A 23,760-nucleotide genomic window follows, 5' to 3' on the forward strand; every position below is an offset into this window, starting at 1 on the left:
TCTGCAATTTGTAAACAACTCTCCGGAGGGTATAATATGTCAATCGAATCTTAGAGCTTTCTGTTTCAACAAAAGATAGTGATACAACTTTTCAACGTGACGCTAATTCAAACAAACAAAACCAAATCCATTACGTAGATATGTTTTAAAGTTTTATCCATATGAATATACATTTTATCATAAAAAATCTAAGTTGTTATACACGATACCATTATGTTTAAACTTATTGGAGTTTCTCAAACGTTACCTACACTCAGTGTTTTCTCGTGTTTCTTATCCAAACCTTTCATCAACTCTTCTAAAATATGACCAATGAGTGATCAGACTCCTTGTCAAATCCAACATTTTTTCTGGGTTTAAAGAGGCTGTCACAGACTAACACTTATTGATCGAGGAAAACAGAAAACTTATGACCCTACTGTACGACAAATGCGATGACTTCCCAATCGGTACTGTCTCCTTTCCCATCATCAGTTGTAACATCCCTTCAGTATTTTATATAACTCATAGGTAATGTCAAAGCTTGCTGAGACTTTTTTGTACCCTGTATAGATTACTTTGAATTAGGCTTCTGGAACACAATTTTTTTTCTTCAATGTTAAAGTCATAACAGCGAGAGGTTTCATGGCCGTCATTAATGGACCGTTATGGTGTATCCATCTGCATCATGATATACGATTTATTCACGGTAGAATAGTCGTTCTCTTTTGCTTACATCGGTAGTGGCATATATGAGTAACACGACGTGTGTTTCTAGAAAATCAGAGGACGCTTATCCCCACCGGTATACCTTGCCCATGCTACAGTTTTATCAGTGGTTCATTGTAGTTATCAATGTATTTACTCAAAAAACCTGTTTTTGACCTGCTGACATCACAGGCGTATTCATTATTCGACTATTTTTTTTCAAAATGGTACCCAAAATTGGCAAAATTTTAACATTTCTTCGATTTTTAAAAAATTATTTCTAGGATAAACATGGCATTCTTTATCCAATGGTTCTTTCAGATTTAGTCAGAAAGCCGACATTTTTTTTCAAAATGGCAGCCAATGTCTCTAAATCCAACAAAGTTTGATTTCATTAAAAATTGATTCCTAGGGTAAACGTTGCATTCTGAATTCAATCGTTGCTTAAAAAAAATTACTGAATCTAACCATTTACCGGTTTGGGTGACTTTTGTTGTTTGCTTACAAATAGAGTATAACTTGTTATTATTGTCAATGCTTCTCGGATAACAAAATAATCAGCGATATTCTCTTAAATTCTGCATCTTAAGTTGTGTTTTTAGAAGCAAGTGAATATGCACTGTGAAGCATCTATGAAGCAGTTAGATAAATCTAGTGTGAAGTTTCTTCAGAATTAATTTATTAGTGTTGGAAATAGATTTTTATTGTTGATATTTATTTCAATACCAGATACATTAAACAAAATATCAATAAATGCTTACTTCGAAATGATTTCATCGCTAAATGTTCGACCTGTTTCCTATGGCAACACTGCACGTATTGTTTTGTTATGTTTCTCATGTAAATAAATTTCACAATTTAATGTAAGTCTTTGGCGGAATTACATAATCTGGCCAATACGTTCTCTGTAGAGAGGTCTTCTAAACATAGAGTCGCAAGTGTTGTCATGTGAGACTAACCATATATGGTACGAGAACTTGATATTGGACAGCACCCAAAATCGTTTACACAGTAAACGTCATCTATATAAATCCACACACCAAATTTGAAATCAACCAAACCATAAGAAGCCAATATTTTCTTGACTCATTTTTTTCTCAATCATCCCAAATAATAAAAATGGGAAAATTTAAGTCGCTTAGATTTCTATAAACATCTACACACCAAATTTTAAATCGATCCATTCATATGAAGCCACACTAATTGTGACGTAATTTGGTAAGTCGGGCGATCAAGGTGATTTCAACATGCGACCCACTCGTTGAGTCGAAGTTTTATGATTAAATCATTATTATTACATATTTGGTAGTGATACGCACAAATTTTGCTTCTTCCACAACGCTTGAAGTTGCAAGAGTAATCAAAGGAACCAAGGTGGTTATAGCGGTAATCAAAAGAATGCAACCCAGGGACAAAGATGAGACATGGAAAACAGACACACACAACAAAGAACATATAGTAACTAAAATCATACATACAAAGTAACAAAAGCAAATGAGCAACTCGGACTCCACTAAAAACTGGGAGCATGGACCAGGTGCACCGGTAGGGTAAGCGTCCTCTGCAAGTCAATGGCAACGTCATCGGTATCAGCTAGTTAACATCGTGTTCTGATTATAATTAAATCAAATAATTTGTATATAGATGTAGAAATTGCATTCAAAGTAAAAATGTGATAATAAAGTTTATGCCATTGCGTTTGACACATTGTCCTTTGCCTCAATGATTGTCCTTTGTCTCAACGCTTTTCCTATATTTGGGCTGATATTGAAAATACAATGTCATAATCTAAAGTAAACATAAACTACAACGACAAATTGTCATCATAAGGTTGCAATTTAATCGGTTTTAATCATTTATCAACATCTAAACAAACAATGTCACGAAACAGCAAAACATGTATTTATCAAAGTTGAAATTATCGACAACAGGGTTACATTGAATGTCGAGGTTACATATTTTAGGTGTATTTTATATGTATATCCTACATCACCTTAACTACATAAACAAAGTAACAGGAAATGAGTACACACAGGATGACAATTGATTAGACACCTTGCAAAAAATATATATATAAATCCATAGTGTGATTACAACTGTACATCTGTTTTTAAAAGAATATTTTAGTTCAAATGAATGCAAAGGGAAGTCCTAGGCAAATTAAAATTGTCTTTTTGTCGTGAAGAAACTATTTCAGAACTTGTAATAGAGTGTTTTTACATACATAAATTAGTTGACATTTCGAGACCATGTGGACAAAGTGGCCAGTAAAATATATATATAATCAAGACATAGGTTTCAAAACACTCTCCTTATTTTTTTATTTTTTTTATTTTTTTTTTTTGCAGTAGCGCAACTTCAGTTTACTTTTTTATATCTAGCGTATATTCAAAGTATATATTTTTAAAGTAACTCTTGTTCAGTAAGATATACTGTAACCTGTAACCCAGTTGCTTCTTGTCGCGGTTTCTGACATGTGACAATGTCAATTTTCACTGCTTCAAAAATTAATAGCGTTGAATAGTGTTAAAAGTTAATCAGGCAAGTACTATTTTCGCGCTTTTCTGTTTACCACAAAAGATAGTCAAAACTAGTACACATCGAAAATTAACACGTTTACAGTATTTTATAGTAAAATAGGTATTGACAAAAAATGTCTCTTGTATTAACCATAAATGAATTGTTAAATTTAGTGTTTGGTTTAAGAAGCGTGTTTAGATGAATTTTTGAAGTATTGCCGAAAAGGTGGGGAAATATTGATTTTTTTTCTCTGTCAGTTTTAACTTTTCTTTTTAATCAATAGCTTTCTTGTTCAAATTATATTAGTTGGTGGGCATGAATAAATTATTTAAAAAGCCTGACCTCATATATGTAATGTACATATAAAGGTTCTTTTCCTTTCTTACTGATATTGAGTTGTAAAGTATCGCAATACGGTAAAATAAGTACAAGCTATTTTAAAAAAAAAATAGATAGCCTGCGTAGTAAAGTTTGTTCTTTTTACTTATATTTTTCTACATATCATTTAGGAAAAACCTCCAATTATCGACACAGTTATTCGAACGCCATTAAGTTGCCAGTATTTTGGCCAATCGGAAACCACAATTGCGATCATGTGACTTGCGTTTCCATAGAAGGTGTAAGATCAAAGGGTAAAAAGGGAAGCTATACAGAGTGCGTCGGAAAAATAGCAGCTTGTACTTAAGGGTCGTGAACATGGCTAAACGTCTTCTTGTTAGTTTTTTCTTAACAGTTCTTACTGTTCTAATTGAAATCTGTACTATTGTTCCCTTGGCTTCAAATAATTGGCTGCTAAATGAGTACTTCAAATGTGGATTGATGAAATACTGTAATTTCAGCGTGAATTCTGCAGAAAGTTGTCAGAATCTAGAAGAAAAATTGCCTTTTGAAAAAGGTAAGAGTTTAAGTTTCTATAAAACTTGGTTTATTTAACTCATATGTAAATGACTTATAACTCAATTCTGAGCATTATGAGATTTTGCTATCACTGGGCATCCGTCATCGGTAACATTATTTCAAACATCTTCTCCTATAACGCTACTGAACTAGTTAGAAACAAACTTAAATGGGAATACTCATCAGGTACTTTGCCGAGAAAAAATAAATGTGTAGATTTTTTTTATCTAATGTCAAATAAGGCCGTTGTATTCATAAATAATTGCTTTAAGGACTTAAGAGTTATTGCTGCTTTTATGAAATTTATACCTCATTTTGCAATAATTGGTTATTTACATGTGCAATATGACAGTCCGTTATTTGATGATTAATTTCCATATTATAAAAACCTTTCATCCGTCAAATTTTGTAAATAAAAATCTTTTCATGATATGGCTAGCTCTGAAGTAGTAACTTCTGACCGTTTGAAATCAATTTTGGTATGAATATATCTCAGTATATACTACCCAGAGCTGAAGTGGAGATTTGATCAATCGAGAAATCTACTTAAAATCAAGGGACATTTTCAAATGTTCTAAAATCATTTTGGCATAAAATGTTTCTTTTACCTTAAAAAATGGAATTAGTAATAAGCATGTAAGCACCGTGGTAATTCTCACATTTTTATTTTGATATTCTAAGGATTTCAAAACCCAAGTTGGAACTAAAAATGTAGAACTTTAAAACATTTCAAAATCAAGTAATTTTAAAATACTATAATTTTTTTTAAAAAGTAGATTTCATTAGCCAGTCGGGTTAGCAAAAAGTACAAACCAAGAACATTGAAGACTCAATATCAATACTTGCTACATCTATGTTTTCCAAAATATTTGCAGAAGTATATAGAATATGGTCATCACTTAAGAAGAGTCTGAGTTGCTGATCTACTTTTTTTTGTGTGTGTATTATTTTGGTTGTTTGATTTTCTTTGTTTTGTGTATCTGTTATCCATGTCTGGTCTTTGTCCCTGGATTGTGTTATTTTGATTTCCGCTAGAATCTGGGTACTCTTTATTACTCATTCATTCGACTATATTTAAGCATGGGTTTATTTGCCTTTTTCAAATTGAATTAATCATAATTTCATGTCAAGAATTAATACCAAGCATTGCATGCTAGGCTAACGATAGACGTTCAGTCAAACGGAATAGGTATCAGTCAGAAATTGGTCATGGAAGTGAATACAAAGTGATAGTAGTCTTTAAATATATTAAAAATGAAAATATGCAAATCAATTTAAAATAAAATAAACAAGAAAAAAACATTTCCAGACAGGTTTCATTTTACAATCAAAACATGACCCCGCAAGGGTGTAAAGGTACTTTGAGGGATTTTTTGCTAAGGGAAATAACTCTACATTGACATATGTGACGTCAGACTGGCGGGGCCGTAAGGAGTGGCGTATTCGGAGAGAAAACTTTCGAATGTCACCGTACTAGCATCGTGTAAACGGTATGTCGTGGTTCCTATGATACATTTTAACTTCTTATTTGACAATCCATTTTTTATTTTTCGGTTTAAAACTGATCGGAAAGCGTATTTTGAAGAAAACTGGAAGAATCTTACCACGCCCATCGATAACTTTCGACCAATCAAAGGCTTTTGGTCATTCATTAGGATCAATGTGAAGCATCACCTATTCAAGTAACTCGGCATGATTTCACCAAGAACTGAAGACAAAAGCTGGGGAATGGTAGGCATTTAAATTTGATTTTTACGTCTGATCAATCGTAATCAAACTTAGGTTCAGGAAAGCGTTCACAACCACAGGTTTGCTACCAAATATGAAGTGAAATTAATGCCAGACTGACTTGCACTTCTTCTTAAAGTTCTTTTCTTCTTGTGTACATTATTTATAAAGTTTGTTGCCTGATTACTTTGTGTCACACAGTACACTCACTTGTTTCTGTCAACAGTAAACCCCTCCGCCTTTTTTGACAGAAACAAGTGCCTGTACAGGATGCACTGTCAGATCTGGGCTACATATATGCGTATAAAAAGCAGTTATCAACTCAATTATATACACGTATTTACTTTAGTAGACAAAAAAGGGACAACACTAATTCTAAGCATATCACAGGCATGCATGTAAAGATTAAGAGTTCGAATGATAAAAGCTATTGTTGTTGTTGCTGGTATATTCCTCCAGTGACAGCGGATCACTCTACAAATGTAGATATATATTAAATTGAATGTTATCCAGACGCTTTGTATGGGACAGGATAGATTTTACACTTTGCCAGGGAATTTCGTAAGGTTTTCATATATGTAAGATACTGGTTGATAATTAAGCAGACCCAGATCTGGTTTGCTAGTGTGACTGGCTTTGTTTTATGGAATCTTCTATACACTAATCATCCCCTTAATTGCCCTGACAGTAACTACACAAAATATATGTTTATAAATGACATGCAGTGATTATACTTTGTGTGCATTAACTATGATCACAATAAGTTAAAAAGCTATACATATGTACAAAAATGTTAGCTACATGTATTAGAACATGTACATACATGTATTAATAGTCTGTACATAAACATGTGAATTATTAATACCGACACAAGTGTAGGCACTCTACTGTTCACCTCATAACATTGTGTACTACAAATTTTACAAAAGCAACAGATGTACGTGAATATTGTAAGATAATAATGATGATAAACACAAGTATATACAGTACATGTACATGTAGCTTAACATTTTTGTTTGTTAAACAACATTACTGAACATTTGTATACATCCTGTGTTAAAAGAGCAAGAAGAATAAAATTTACAAAAAAGTATGAAAACCTATGGTATTGATAGTTTTTAGGCTACTTACTGAGGGAATGATATATATAGTTATCAATTGTACATTCTAGTAACTTCTATAATTCTACATAATAAGTTGATATGCAGAATATGAGTTGCTCCAGGTCTGTTTTTAATATTATAAACCAGTCTTAAACGGAAGTGAGACACTCAATGTCTTGTTCAGTTTACCAAAAAAAAAAAAATTTGTGACAAAAAAGAAAAGTATTTGTACATTCTGATAGCTTCTTGTGTACATGTACATTGTAACAAAGCATTTTTATAGGTAACAATGTCATTTTTTAAAAGGATAATTTATGTCTTAGCACAGGTTTGTACTCGTGTCATTATTATAGTCGGCGTCACATAAATAACATACTGTTAAAATTTGAAAAAAAATATTTTCTACGACTTTATTGACACCTACCGTCGTTTAAATTGTCTTAAATGACTTGCTCATTCGTTTAGCCAAACGGCTTCTCCCTAAACATTGAATCGTTAAATTCCGGTCAGATTTTAATTCTAGGTGCCAATATTTACATTGTAAAAAATCGGCCATGTTTACAGTGATCGGGTTGCTAGGAGATGTTGTTTACGTAGAAATGGTTTGTCCAAAAACCGAAGAACCCAGAATGCACTTCGGCGTTATTTCGGATATCTCGGATTTATTTTACGCGAACAACGTACAATACCGAGAAGTTGATCAAGCAGACGATTGTCACCGGAGTTCGACGGGAACTTACGAACTTCGTTTGTAAACAAATCGTCCCGTAAAAACCAACATGGCGGATATTAGTATGGGATTTTCCCGTAAGGATTTGTTACGCATGATTTAAGCTAATAAGCGACTTGTTTTTGAGAAGCTGTTTGGCTAAACGAATGAGCAAGTCATTTAAGACAATTTAAACGACGGTTGGTGTCAATAAAGTCGTAGAAAATATTTTAATTCAAATTTTAACAGTATGTTATTTATGTGACGCCGAGTATAGTTTGAAGTACGTATGCATGCATGACTTTTGACCATAACATTTATGTATTATATTTGGTATTATCCTGATTATCATAATATATATATGTTTAAGCATCAAAGAATTGAAAAGCTAAAAAGCATTGTGACATGGGGTGTCACTTGCTTTCCATGAACTTTTGTATTGAATCATGCCTAGCAAATACAAGTACCTGAACATGCCATTGTACATGTATGTCCATGTGCATGTACATGTACCTTTCATTTAGGTGCTTGGGAATTATATGTGCTGGCTAATTAGATCACTAATCAATAGTGATTGAAGTACATTATCTAATGTAGCATGTTCAAGATGTTGACAAAAAATATTTTTCGATCATTAAACTAGATCGAATGCATTGCATATGGTTAACACTCAGGAACAGTCATTTTTTTATCTCCAGGTGTGGGTTGGCAAAATATAAATTTACCTTAGAAAAACAGGATTGACACCCCCCTCCCCACCCGGCCCAACCCCTTTACAAAAAACGGTAAAATGTCCAACCCACCCACTTTCAACTACAATGTACTAGAAATATGAAAAAAATGAGACCCTCCCGTTAAAAGCATGCGATGGAAGTGTTTCTGCCATGTGTAAATGCATTAAACAAAGAATTGTCGATTTTAATGTCAAAATTTCAATATTCATTTCATAATGAAAGCATGTATACTTTTGATTTAAAGATCATAAAGATCATAAAGTCTGCAGTATAAAAGTGCACACAGACTAAATAGGAAGTGTTTTGATATACAGAGATGCTTAAATTTCAAAGATAATATACGGGGAGGTTTAGGTATGCAGACTAAAGTGCATAAATCCATCTAGATTGATCAGGGATTAATTTTATATTCAGACAGGCAAAAAATAGAATACAGAATACACAGGAAGTAATTTTACAAGCAAAATAGAAGTGTGTTCTACATATGCAGAGAGTGATTTTATATGCAGACTGGAGTAAAAATTACTGTATTAGATTATTATTATATTGGGTGTGATTTTATATGTTGACTGAGTATGAAAGTGCGTGAGATGGTGAGTGATTTCCTGTGCAGACTGGGTTATAAGAGAGTATCTAGCATCTAAATATAAAAGAGTATGTTGCATACTCAGGGAGCAATTCTAAATGTAGTCTGGGGTTTAAAATGCTCATACCATGCACAGCACATACTTTGGTATAACAGCACATATTACATTTTCTGGCATAAAATTTATTTGTACCATATAACCATAAATGGTTCATATTAAAAGAAAATCATGACCCCCCTCCCCATTCAAAAAATCAGAAAATTTTTTTTTCTTTGACACCCTCCCTAACTAATTTAAGCCAGCCCACGCCTGGAGATAAATAATGACCAGTCCCTTAATATTATAACCCCACTCAAAGAATGGGAGTATATTGCAATCAATTTCTTTATTCAGTGAATTTGTTTGCCCTTATCTCGGCTCTCAAGTTTGGTATTTGGTTTTGTAAAGATTGGGTATGGGTAAAATAACGTATATGTACATAACACATGTACAATATACATCAGTGTAGAAAATGTCTGTATAAACATTCCTGTAAAAAATATGACATGTGATAATCAAACCATTATTCTATACATAGATCTTGTGAACACTATCTCCAGTAGTATTTGATCACTTGAGAGAAACTTTGTTTTCTATATGACGGCTTGATAACATGTATGTAGTACACTTGTACCTGAACATACATTGTTACCAGTATATTTGGAAGATAGCAGATTGAGATAATCAAGTTATCTTTTTTTGTCAATAACAATCTTCAGAGCAAGTTCTTCCGTCTTAATCACTGTATCTTAATTAAATTTTAATCACCATATACATGTACATATGTGAACATGTAGATCATGAACATAATAAGCATACTAAGGAAATAAAGATTTTAAGAGAAAACATAATCTTTTGAAAGTTTTGTTTATACAAATATGCATTGTCATAACTGTGTTCAATACTTAATAGGTTGAACTTAATTATTAGCTTACATGACCTGTATCAATTATCATTGTTTTTACATGCTCATGTATTTCAGATGCTGTTTGCTCTTGAGAGGAAATGATGCTGTGTCTCACCCTGTTCAGGGGCGTAGCTGCCTATACGCAAATACGCAGTTGCTTACTTTCGAAAAAAGTAACAAAAATAAAAACACACATTTTATAGATGAAATGAAGGTTATTTATCACATATGCATACCATGAACGTAGTATAGGCTATGAAAAACTGGCTCCAAAATAGTTAAAATTCAGGAGTTTCCCTCAGGGCTTTGCCTTGCCAGACCCACTGGGGGCCTTGAGCGACCCCCCCCCCCCCAACAAGACCCCTCGCCGTAATTTTGCGTACAACTAAAACAGGCCTAGCTACGCCCCTACAGCACATTAATCAAAGCCTTGGAGGTACATATACATTTGTGACTTAGTGGATGTGAGTGCCCTCTAATAGTAACTTTGTCTATCTGACTGTTAGTTCATTTAAAGTTTGTCAATACCTGTCCTGGAGAGAGGTATTGTAGTTTTTAGCTTTCATCCTTTTGATAACTCCAACATTTTTTTATCATCTGAATACTTTAACATTTTACTCAGTTTTAATACTGCGTTTGTTTTAAAAGAGGGGGGAATGCTATATGCTTTAGTCCAGCTGTTCATTTTTAGTAAACTCACTATCTTTTAAAATTATAAAACCAGTTTTGATATATATGTATATGTACATGTGTACATATGAATGATATAAAAAATATTTTGAGAATTTGCATACCTAGTAATATTTAGGTTTGAGGAAATTGGAATTCAGCTTATGCTGAAACATCAGTTAAAAAATGTTTATTGAAAGTATTTTCAGTCTATAGCCTGCAAGAAGTTTGCACTCTATGTTAGGCAGGATTATAACATGTTTTTTTTTTTCAACTTAAGAATTGGGACCCTGTTTTCAATTTGGTTTTCATATGTGTAAAAGGGATAAAATTAAACTTTGTTTTGATTTCTTACACACTGAGTTATTTGATATCTTCAATATGCTGAATCTTACTGTATTGCTAAAATGTTCTTTGTATGTTCTTTTCAGATTATTTAAAGTTTCCATAGATACCAGTTACACTGGTCTGAAAAACAAGTAGTATTACCCTTGTAGAGAAAGCTTAATGATAAATACAACGTGTAAGTCATAGATTTAGTACTTGAATGTTCTAGTCACATTTTTGCAAAATTAAAAACATCTCAATAATCCCTATTATACTACTTCAGTAAAATATTTAGACAGATGTTTTTTTAAACTATAGTATGATTTACTGAATAGACTGTATTTGTATGCCTCCCTTTTGAATTAACTGCATAATTACATTGAGTTTGCAAAGTCATATGCAGAAGTGATAAAAATTTTGTTTTTAAGCAGAATAAATTTTTTTCAAAACCTATATATTTAAATTGTGTTTCCTGTTTTGGTGTATACATTTACTTCTGATAGCGGTATTTTGTGTTTCAAAAGTCAATTGGTTTTTCCTATTATAAATGCCTGCTGAAGGCTCATCATTTCACATTGTGAAGTAAACAAATATTGTGTATTCATTTTCATGTGTTGTTCTTCTATATTGAAATACAATTTAATTTATATAATGTGAGAAAAACAAGTATATTGTTGCTGTGTTTTAGGACATAAAGAGTACAAAGGGGTATTTTTATCTTACTTTAGAGAATGTATGGATATGTATCATAAATTTCTATTATAATTACTTCAACTATTTAAATCCTAGTTTTATGAGTCACTTTCTATTTACTGTAGGTTGACAGCAGTCATAAGGATCAAAATAAGCAGGAACCATAGGATAGTTAGAACAATGAAAAAATATTAAAAGGCTATACTTTTATTGAAATAAAATTTCATATAAATTTATGAAAGTAATTTATCTTACAAGTCAATCACAATGAAGTCTTCTTATTAAATTATGATTGGTTTAAGTTGCTTTTCTGTAGATTATTAACTGTCCAATGTCTGTCCAACTTCAGGTTTTAAGCACCACAATTAAAATGTCTCTAGTGGTCAATGGATTTCAAAAAAAAATTCTAAGAAGGTTAGGCATTATAATCTGGATAATAAATCTTTAAATGGAAGTGTATAAGAAGACAACAATTCTTCAAACCTGCAAAGAGAGATAATCCACCATAATGGTTTTGCATTCATAAGAGCATTTTTTTCTTAACCCCGTAATGAAATTTTGATCTCAAACTGGAAGGTAATGCAACATTAAGGTAAATTAAATAATGTCTGATACTTTCTAGAGGACAACATCATCAGGGTTAAGACAATAAATGCACTGGAGTAATGGGTTGTTCTCTTAGGCCATAGAAAACATAAGTCTTTTAAAGGTTACCCTACCTGTGCTATTTTTTTCTGCTCTAGCACATTTCTTGGTATTTTTTTAATGAAATGATGCTAAGTTGTCAATTTTCGGTTGAGCACTATTTAAGTCAAGAAATCCTACCATAAGTGTCATTAGAATAATTTAACCTACCTATACCTATCCTATTTTTACTTCCAGTGAAACCTTAAACTGACATATAAATTTTCTGGGTCTTAGTGAGGATGCCTACAGTACAATCCATGTTTTCTTGCCTATAATTACTTGTGCTTAAACTTACCTGTACTATAAGAATTTCAGTGCACCTTACTAAGTAGTTCTTAGGAAGAATAAGCTTGAAGACTTAAATACCTCTTTTGGGTTGGGAAAAAAGTTTTTTATGTTTACTTTGTTGTGCATTTCATGGAGATATATTCACACATTAAGCTAGTCCAGTGAGAATTAATGAAATTAATTTCCTGAGTAGTACATTTGTCTTCTTTCATAAGATGAGGAGAAATCAGGTATATTTTGATCAGGGATGTAGGGCCTATCGAAAGGCAGGTGAATTGGGTCATAGTAACTTGTTTTTTTTCATATTTGAAACCTTTTTGGCTTCTTTGATATGAATCTGAGAACGGCAAACTTGGACTCAATAAAAATCCTCAATAGAAAGGGCGAACTAGCGTAGGCAAAAACATGTAATATTGGTCCCAGGATATGCAGTGGGGTTAGAAACAACCTTTCGTTGGAAATTTTTGTTATTTTCGTGAAAATACTGTAAGCAATTCGCCCCTTTCAAAATCTTAAAAATTGATGACAAAAATCCAAGCCGTTAAAATTCCAGATATCGAAAACCGTTTAAATAATTCAACTAAACTTCCGACTTTCACTGGTTATAACTACAGTTTTGTCTGCACATAAATTACAGAACAAAGTTTTAACATGAATTCCGCCCTTAGTGCATATGTCAAGCAATCTTTTTGAAGCCGACTGTGAAAATCAATTTTGAATTATTTTATGTCGACAATAAAAATCCTATATATACAAAGGATGGTCAGTCCTATTGGTATTAAAAACGTAAGTTCCAGATAGAGATGCAGAGAAAAAAGAAGGATAATTGAATCCGTTTGTGGAATTTGAGAATGCGTAATAAGAAAAGGCGCATCAGCCGTACGCCCACTAAGAATGAGTCAACTTTTTTTCGCATGGGATTTTAATTTTTGCTGGCCTCGCTTCGCTTGGTCTTTAATTCTAATTACATGTACGCCCCCCCCCCTTCCAACTTGAAATCCTGGATCCGCCCTTATCGAATAAATATATCGAAAAACTGAAATTGTTGTGCTTTTGTAATAGGGACAAGATATTCAATTCTTTTTCCTAGCTATGTTGAGGGGCGGATCAAGGATTTTAGATTAGGGGCGCACAGTTAAAAATTTTTTAGGTTAATTTTATGAAATATTCTTCTGGAGTGGGTACTATGTAGATATCTTTTGTAGTAGAATTGGCGAGAAATTAAAGTATCAACCTAAAACCACCTAAATCTACCCCTAACAACCCATGCTTTGCATATTTTGGGGGAGGCGCACGCCCGCCACGCCCCTGGTGTTGTAGGCTAAACTCTTGAGTCGGTGAAATCTAGATCTTTAATCTATACTATTCAGGTATTTTTTAAATATGGCGTGATCGCAAACTAAAATGTTCAAGATACGAACAGAGAGTTGTGTTAATATAACGCCATTGTAATCTGACGGTACATATAGGCAAATCCCGCATGGGGTAGTGGATTGGGTCCATAGTCCGTTTCTCCCATGCACTATTATCTGTTTGAATCTATGGGTCAAGCAGTAATAGAGGTTGTCTGACAAAGTATTTTTGACTTGGTGCCATCCTTACGTTGGTGTATGGAGGAACGGAATTCCAACCTCTTATTTGTTGCAGGAGTAGGTCCGAGACCGGTATAATTTCCCGCCACAAACCAAACTTGTTACATGTATGATGTACACAATGTACCACCATTAAATGCTGCAATCGAGACTAAAATATTAGACACTGCTGATTAGAAATTTGGGACATGTATACAAATCCGGATGCAGTGGCACATCTTGACGGAGAAAAGGGGGAGGGGATTCGAAATTTCTCTTTCTGTTTAAAATTTTTCAATAGCAAAATGTCTGTCGCCCCCTTTTTATTTAAAACAGTTGAATTTCTGCATCAGCCCTTGAGTTGTTGATAAAGTTACAAATACAAATTTTTTTTATGCGGCAAAATAACATTATTTTATTGCATAAACACGTCATTAAATTATTTCACTCCTTTATTTGAGCTATCACAGATATGTGTTTTTTTATATATAAAAAAAACATCAAACACTTAAAACACTCTTTTTTTCTGATTTACAGCACGTGAAACGTAATATTTATTTATCGTCAACGTAAACAAAATGTTCAGTTCCTTTTTTCGGAAATTATTTTGTTGTTGTTGTTGTTTCGGTGACTGCATCATTTTACACTACCAACGTCAGTTCGGCGTTTTATTTTCGCCACCACAGAAAGAAATAATAATACCACTTGTGTTTAATCGAAAAGTCCAGGTGGTAAGAACACAACAGAATTACTAGATTTTCATATTCGCTAGAAGAGAAGTGATTGATTTAATAGAAAAGTGCTGCGCTATGAAAAGTATATTAAAGTACACGAAAATTGTCAAATTTGCGTAAATATGTCACAAGTAGCAACTTTTTGCTTTTTTTTAAAAGTTTTAACGATAATTTTAAAATTAGACGCAGCAGTTTCTGTATAGAATATGTAACTAGGACGCAACATGCGAAATTTCATGACAAACTGTGGTAGGCTTCCACCTGGACTTTTGATGTTTCTGATTAAGAGCATCATCCCAAGTCAGGGTTTTGAGTCCACCCTCGCTCCCTCAAACTCCTGATATCATTCGTTCATATTTAGCGGGTATCGTCCAGGCAATTCCGTTGGTTGCTTCTCCGGGTGAGAAGCACCAATGAAAATCGATTTAACATAAAATGTCTGTGGAAAGGTCAACAATAATACGAGGTAATGGACGATCCGATATAGTAACTGAAAGTTGTAAATGTATGATGTCACAAATGATGCAATATGAGCAAAAATGCTAACTGTAGATTCTGCATAGTCTTTACTGACAAAAAATGACGTTATGTGTAGCCACTTTGTAAGACATATCGAAGAGTTTCTATTACGAGTGATGTGATTGGATTTTGGATCTTGGTTAAATTTAAGTAACTCACTAGATGGCGCTGGACGATACCCGCTAAATATGAATGAGTGATGTCAGGGGTTTGAGGGAGCGAGGGTGGACTCAAAACCCTGACTTGGGAGGATGGATTAAGGGTGCTACTTTCGTTTTACAATCACGTGACGCAAAGCTGATAGCCGAAGTAAAAAAAAATGAATATTGCAAAGTGCTCTCTGGTTTTCAAGTAATCACGTAAGTCATTTAGAATTATAAAACTGACGTTTAATGAGTGTTATTATGCAGGTTACAGATGTACTGTATATTCCCAGTGAAAAAAAAGAAATCCTGAAAAGTATCTAACATCGTTGCGCCATTAAATGTTAATGGGAAAGGATACATGAGATAAAAAAAAAGCATAGGAACGTTTATGTGAACATCTTGCTGCTTGAAAACATTCTTTGTTCATTTGTTGCAGCTGACATACAAAGTATTGTTTTGTAGATTCAATAAAGATTTGCAGAGGAATTGTAATAGTTGCTTGCATTGTAAATGGCATTTCCATGTGTATCTTTGCATCGTTCATCTGGCATATAATGCGCAGCACGGACACTTCTTTAAGGAATCTCAGAATACTATGCGGCATTGCTTGTATCATATACTTCCTCGTCGGTAAGATTACTTTTATTTTGATCAATAGTGTTAGAATAAAGACACTTTTTTCAATAAGAATGTGTCAATAATCAACAAGACATCGAAAAATTCGTCTCCTAGGGCGAGCTGAGAGCCTATACAGGCAAAAAATGGCTTCGTCAAAGAGATAAATACGCGCAATCGAAATCAAAATCTGCAATGACACATAAAAGTGGAAAACAATGCTTACAATCTAAACAAATATTTATACATAATAAAATAATTTATATCATGTTAGGTAACGTTAGATATATTTCTTCAAAAACTGAGGGTGAAAAAAAATTTAGAGAGGAAATTAGCATGCAAATGTTTTCAACATGCTGGATTTTTTATTGACAACATATTTGTCGCCTGTGGTGGATGCGTTTTTTTAACTAACGGTCGGTATTCCAATGGTTACAAATTCTGCTCCTCTGCTTGTTGACATTTTCCTTCATTCTGATGAGACTGACTTTATAGCTGATCTGAACCTAAAGAAATATTATCGTTTAGCTCGATTTTTTGATTTCAGTTTCCGTTTTATATATATTGCGTATTATCTTGAAACAAAGTTTTTGGGATTTGATATACCGCATCCATCCCAAAGAATTTGAGATAAAGGATAATACGGACACTTTGAAGTCAGCCTCATATTTTGACCTACACAAATAGATCGATGGTAAGGGGAAACTTCTGACCAAACTTTACGACAAACGTGATGACTTTTTATTCAGAATTGTCAACATTTCTATCATCGTTGGCAACATCCCATCAGCACCTGCGTTTGAAGTTTTCATACTTTATGCCTGAGTATACCGTAACTACGCAGATATTTTGTATCGAGATAGAATTCATGAACTCGTGTATCGTTACGATGTATCCATCTGCACTATGACAATGATTTGTGCAACGTGTCATAGTTTTCCTTTCTTCTTTTGTCTACCCGGGACTTGACTTTTTATGAGCAACTCGATGGTTGGTTCTAGAAAAGCCGATGACGCTCACCCTACCGGTGCACCTGATGTATACAGTTTTTAGTGGAGTCTGAGTAGCTCATATACTTTTGTTACTTTGTATGTATTATTTTGGTTACTCCATTTTTTTCTTGTATTTATCTGTTTCTATGTCTGGTCTTTGTCTCTGGATTAAATTCTTTTGATTTCCACTAGAACCTTGGTTCTTTTGATTACCCTTTTTCCGACTCAGAAAATTGCTGTACCTAATATTATCTAATACGAAAATTTGAACAACGTACCTAATGAGGAAACAAAACATTTCCACACCGTACTTAATAATTTGATATCAGTTGAACATCATATTTAATATGAATTCATTAATTTTGTATTATTCCTAATATGAAAACATTTTTACATCATATTTATTGAAATATATTTTTTCAACAGGTGCCCTCATTAGCATGTCAATAGGAATCTACACGAATAGTGTAGCAATACGTTTTTCGTCAGAGGAAAGGCACTACGGATGGGCCTTATACATGGAATGTTTCAATATAGGACTGATTTTTGTTGCTGCAGTTGTTTCAGGGGGTTTAGGTACGTCACCATTTGGTAAAAGGTAGACAAATATATAAGTTTAAAATGCTTGGAAAATAGAACCACGAAAATGTGGTCGAGGACATCAATGTCATTATTTGCATCATTTAAATAATGAGACATGTTGCTTTCTACTAACTACATATTTGTAGACTTCTATACATATACGACCTTGATTTTCAAATGCACTCACGACCAAATATTCTTCACCCAAAATATCAAACATCTAAATCAATTTCAAATTTCTTTTGCGCAGAAGTAAATTTGTACCACTGTTCCAATACATGTTTTCAACGTATATTTATAATCGGTTTTATATTAATTTAAGTATTTTTACACGCGTAAACATATTTTAGGGGTAAAATTAAATAATTTCGTCTGTATGTCTGTCCACCATTCGTCTGACCATATTTTTTTTAACCGCGTAAGAGATTTTGATGAAATTTGCTACTGTCTAAAACGAACGCTTTTGGTCTTTAAAATACTTAACAATACGTTCATTTTATACAAATATTCGGTTTATCAAGGTTCAAAATACATAAAAACTGATGTAAAAGGAATTAAAAAATGGCTGATTTGGACAAGTTTTGGATTATCCAGGCTTCGGTTTGGACAAGTTCTCTGTAGTTTATAAAAAAAGTAATTATGAAGAGCATTACCCATTAGAACTTCAGCGAGTATATACTCGGACACGGTATCGCTCCATTGGTAAATCAAAGGAAATTCTAATACATATTTAATGTATATCTTAATTTAATATGTAAATACATCAACGGAATTCGCGTTGAATGTTTTACTCTGTTTTTATTTAGCATATACAATATTAAATGATGAAAACAAGGTAGAACCAGCAGAGAGACGATCATCAGGAGGAAGATACTAAATACAAACGAAAAGATTTTTTCCCAATACGATTGATTATTAATTAGACAAATTTGAAAGAGAATAACCAAAATGTGATGACGAGTGCCGACGAATGCAGTTATTATATTTTAGTTATTCACGTTTACCGATAAAACATTCTATTTTATCATAGAGATTTTCTAAATAATTGGTTACTATTGTCAACATTTATTCAGATTTTTGTTATCGGTGGATATATATTGCTATCTGTGTTGTCACGTTTAGGTGGAAGAGTGAAATTACTAGTATTTCACAGCGTGAATTATCAGTATTTTTTTTTTATTAAGGAACATTTGATAGATCACTGCTTTTGATATAATAAATGTAATTTATTTGCATGTAAAATTAAGAAGTGTGAAGCTTTTTTTTCGGACGCAGTCGGTATAGTTTCGCTCTTTACCCTTTGGCCTTAAGGAACATCTTCTCTGGAAACGCAAGTCACCTGATCGCAATTCTGTTTCCCTATTGGCCAAATCCTGGTAACTTAGTGGCGTTAAAAAAACGGTATCGAAAACCTGAAATAGCGTTCAAAAACTGTATCGGAAATTTGAATTGTGTGCCATATGTTATTTTGTTGAAGAAAAGGTTGAAACTTAAAAACACAATTTTACAGCATCGGCTTTCATTTTGTTAAGATAGTAGTTGTTTCTACTGTACACTAATTAAATTAATGAACACACATATGATTTTGTTCAGATGATATATATATAATATCCTTTGATTGTACATTTAGTTTTAGTAAGTACATCGTGTCTAACCCCAAATGCATGTTTTCAACGCCATTTTGAGGTAAAAAGAAAAAAACTATGAGATAAATTTGCTTTTCACGAATGATTGAGAAAACGGTACACTACAACCAACCGCTCAAAGATCGGCACCGAATGCTGATATTGCTAAGTAGATTAACTAAATGGTCATTCATATCAGAGTAATTCACTAATGCGTCCCACTTTTTTTTAGCTCACCAGGCCGTCGTCATCGGCGATACAATTACAAACATCTTCTCCTCTGAAACTACTGAATAGATTTGCATGAAATTTACAATGATTGTTTCTTAGAGTATTCTGCACAAAATGACCGTTTGGATATTTGATCGATTAAAAATACATGGCCGCCGTTACTAAAAATAGAATATAGGAGTCAGATAGCAGATTGTTGCATATATCTCCAAAACCATTAGGTTTAGCCAAATTCTGAACAAAAGTATTTTGCATGATGAGATCAATCTGTGGTCAGATTTTGATGAAAATCAGCTGACCCATGTTGGAGTTATTGCCCTTTTTGGACGTTTTTTTTTGCTGTTTTTGATGATATTAATTTAAAAAATCTTCTCAAAAACTACTGTACAGAATTCAATGAAAGTTGATATTTTTGTTTTTAGGGTATCCTAAATGACTAAAAGACCGTTTTGATTTTTGATCGGTTAAAAACATGGCCGCCGTTACTAAAAATGGAACATAGGCGCCAGACAGCAGATTTTTGCATATATCTCCAAAACCATTAGGTTTAGCCAAAATCTGGCAGTGTAAAAAGTATTTAGCATGATGAAATCTATCTGTGGTCAAATTTTGTTGAATATCTGTTGACCTATGTCTGAGTTATTGCCTTTTTTGGACGTTTTTTGCTGTTTTTAATGTTATTACAATCAAAAACCTTTTTCTCAGAAATTTCATGACAGAATTCAATGAAAGTTAGTATTTTTGTTTTACAGGGTATCCTTAACAAAATGACCCTTTGGATTTTTGTTCGGTTGCAAAACATGGCCGCCGTTACTAAAAATGGAACATAGATTCTTGCATATATCTCCAAAGCCGTTTGGTTTGGCCAATATCTTTCAATTGCTGAAATATTCTTATTATGAGGCTTACAAAAGTCTCCAAGTGATCAAAGTTGTAAGATGACTCAATATAAGTGTTATTGCCCTTGAGAGGTAAAAAATGACTTTTTTGACAGTTTTCAGCCTATGTCATGAAAACTTTGATAGATAGAATGAAACTTTCAATTGCTGAAATGATTCTTATTTTAAGGCCTACAATAGTCTCCAAGGATCAAAGTTGTCAGACGTCTCCATATAAGAGTTATTGCCCTTGAAAGACAAAAAAATACGTTTTTAGCAGTTTTCAGTCAATATTTATGTAATTTATTAAGCTTGTGATTTTAATTTTAATTACATAGTTGATTTGTCATTAGTTAATTTCAATAAACAATTGATGTCTAAAATACCCCGAAACAACAAACAATAGTCGTTTTTTAAATATCGACAAAAACTTCCAACTCATCAGCAGTGCGGTGATTCAAATACATTAAATTCTAGCGATTGCACATAAAAAAGCTAAAAATAAGGAAAACAAGACGTAACACAAAAAAAAGTAAAGCACCAGAAATATGAACTCCCACATGAAACCCGGAATAGCATCAGGTGCCCCGGAAGGGTTAAGATATCTTGCTTCGTCAGTGGTACTTGCCATATTGCAAGTGAGTATTATCCGATAATCATCTAGCAACAATCATGAAACTCCACAACTATTCAACGCTGTTCATATAAGGACTAAATCATTCATTTCAACTAAGTAACATGATGTTAACATAGTAATTAACTTGAAAGTAGTGGAAACATATCCGGAATAAACAAAACTCGGAATTTGATCTTGAACTTGATATCACAAAGCAAATTAACATGGGGCTAACATGTCCAAAAGAAATCAAATGTATATCTCTAAAACCTCGCACGACTTTTCCAAATAAAAGTGTGTTTAATCAAAAAAAATGAATACTTATTTTAGCCGGACCTGCGTATGGATATTCGTGTACCTCGAATAAAGGATATATTTCGAGAACATTTTATTGAATTAAGTATAGACTTAACATCAAATAAAAAGCCATGCCGTTGATACCCTCTTATCATACATCAACACAACCACTTCTGGTAGAGGGTAAAAATAAATTTTATTTCTCAAGACATGTGCATGTAAAACTCAAATTAAAACTTGATTATTTCAACGCACTCTCAGGATATGTCATATCCGTACGACATGAACTGAACTTTACATGCGTGAAAGTTAAGTAAGCTAGGTCTAGCGCATGTTACTGCAGATAATTATTATTTGTAATCAAAGAAAGTTTTATAAACGTTATTTAACGGCTCAGCCTCAGAACATTTTTATTTGATATTTATAATATGCTCGCTCTATTTTTTTCTTGCAAATATGATTTTGTCGGACTAGGTCATACATGTACATAAAAGTCATCAATCCAACCGAAAAGCACATTTTTTTTTAAATGAAAACGGATTTATTAAAAAAACAACATGTCAATATTCATCTTTTCATTGTTTTAAAAAGTTCATTTTGTCCTCTATGAAATAAGGGTGACTTGTAATTGTGGAGCGGAAGCTAAAATGTCTGTAACACTTTGGTAAAAATACACACGTTCTAGAGAACTACAACAACTTAAGGCTTTTATCTTAGCTCTGATTTAGTTTTGATGATGAGTACAAAGAAAGTTCAAGATATACAAGAGGAGGTATTCTGACAAGTTTTCTCTCTCTCATGATAGATACTAGTTCAGTTGGAAGTAAAGTGCGTGAGCAAAGGTCAATAGATTCAATAAGATAAAAGATGCAAGATAAAAATTGTGTGTGATTGAACGAACGAATCAGTTGCTTCTCTGCAATAGAGAATGATATCATCCATTCTACGTCATCGTATTTCGATGTTTTACAACCTACTGGAACAAATAATACGCCGTACAGAGTAATATCATCGATCAGTTGTGAACTTGGCCATGAACCGCGATCTCTGGTTGACCAAGATGCTGCTAATGAAATCCATTCATGACACCGAAAACAATTCAGAAACCCTATTTCAAAATTGTTAGTCTTTCTCATTTGGCAAGGACCATGAGGAACTCATGATTGAAGAATGTACGAATAGACAAACTTGATATATATTTCCATCACATCTGAATATTTTAACAGGTTTTGTGATAAGCCATATAGTCTTTCATTACCAGTGTCATAATTTACACTTTTCAGCCGAGTTAATCCAAGTTTTGTTGCTTCATTATCCATTACATCAGTGACAGTATCACATGCATTGTTCACATCAGGCAGTGATTCATAAACCCAGAAAGGGTTGTATAGATGCATAATATCAAAGTCACTCTGAGAAAATTCTAGTCCCTCAGCTTTACTACCACTGGCTATTTTTCGTAACGAAGGACTGCTATTGATGACTGCAGCAGCAAAATAATTTTTTTTGTCGCAACTTAACGACTTCCTCTGTTCCATATACATTACATAGTTATTTGTACAGGTGCATTAATAATGCAGTGTTTTTATCGGCCATAGTGGGTATTGTAGCAACGAGGTTGTGATTACTCATCTTTACGATTATATAGCATGGAAAACATTTTTCTTAATGATTACACACAAAAGCTTAATCTAAAAAAAAACAGTATTAATAAAATATCACTTTGATAGTTTTACAACAACTTTATTTCCCACAAAATATCTAACTAAAATCATTTAAATAGAAAAGGCTTACATTGATGTATATAAAGTAACAGTAACTATAAATAAGGCATATAAAAAGCTTCCAAGCATTCCCTGAAGAAGAAGGCATTTGGCTCGATTAATCAGAGTTGTGATATCATATAATATCAAATCGTTATGACAAAAAGAGTAAAAGCTACTTTTCCCGTACGATATCACGTCAAATGAGCTAAATCCATATTATTATTATATATATGTTGTTACAATCAATCATCAATGTACTGAAGTAGATAATAGTCGTTTTTCATATTTACGGAAGGAACGTAACCCACCAATACTTGGCGACCTGGTTGGCTGTCTCATTGGGAAAATGACAACAGTAAACATCATTCTTTCAAAGAGTAATCAAGGGAACCAAGGTTATAGCGGTAATCAAAAGAATGTAATCAAGGGATAAAGGCCAGACATAGAAAACAGATATACACAACAACGAACATAAAGTTACTAAAATCATACATACAAAGTAACGAAAGCAAAAAAGCAACTCGAACTCCTCTAAAAACTGGGAGCATGGATCAGGTGCACCGGTAGGGTAAGAGACCTCTGCTTTTCTAGAAACATCAGACGAGTTGCTCAT

The 23,760-nt window shown here is 33.1% G+C and overlaps 1 protein-coding gene across 1 annotated transcript; it reads left to right on the forward strand.

Moving 5' to 3' along the window:
* Positions 1 to 3,733: 3,733 nt before the first annotated feature.
* Positions 3,734 to 19,314, forward strand: LOC148617252 (uncharacterized). The gene is made up of 4 exons (XM_088584785.1): positions 3,734 to 4,102; positions 16,008 to 16,175; positions 17,579 to 17,728; positions 18,541 to 19,314. Exons 1-4 carry the CDS (start codon positions 3,904 to 3,906, stop codon positions 18,609 to 18,611), a joined length of 588 nt encoding a protein of 195 aa, XP_088440911.1. The 5' UTR covers positions 3,734 to 3,903; the 3' UTR covers positions 18,612 to 19,314.
* Positions 19,315 to 23,760: the final 4,446 nt, after the last annotated feature.

The sequence above is a fragment of the Perna viridis genome, chromosome 5 (assembly GCF_037379345.1).
Source record: "Perna viridis isolate PV_CMFRI_1.1 ecotype Kerala chromosome 5, ASM3737934v1, whole genome shotgun sequence".
Lineage (NCBI taxonomy): Eukaryota > Metazoa > Mollusca > Bivalvia > Mytilida > Mytilidae > Perna > Perna viridis.

Bases quoted from the DNA above. Each gene is read 5' to 3' on its own strand.
- LOC148617252 (XM_088584785.1), top strand. From the start codon at position 3,904: ATGGCTAAACGTCTTCTTGTTAGTTTTTTCTTAACAGTTCTTACTGTT. The intron at 4,103-16,007 runs GTAAGAGTTTAA...ATTGTTTTGTAG, and splicing joins AAAATTGCCTTTTGAAAAAG to ATTCAATAAAGATTTGCAGA. The intron at 16,176-17,578 runs GTAAGATTACTT...TTTTTTCAACAG, and splicing joins TATCATATACTTCCTCGTCG to GTGCCCTCATTAGCATGTCA.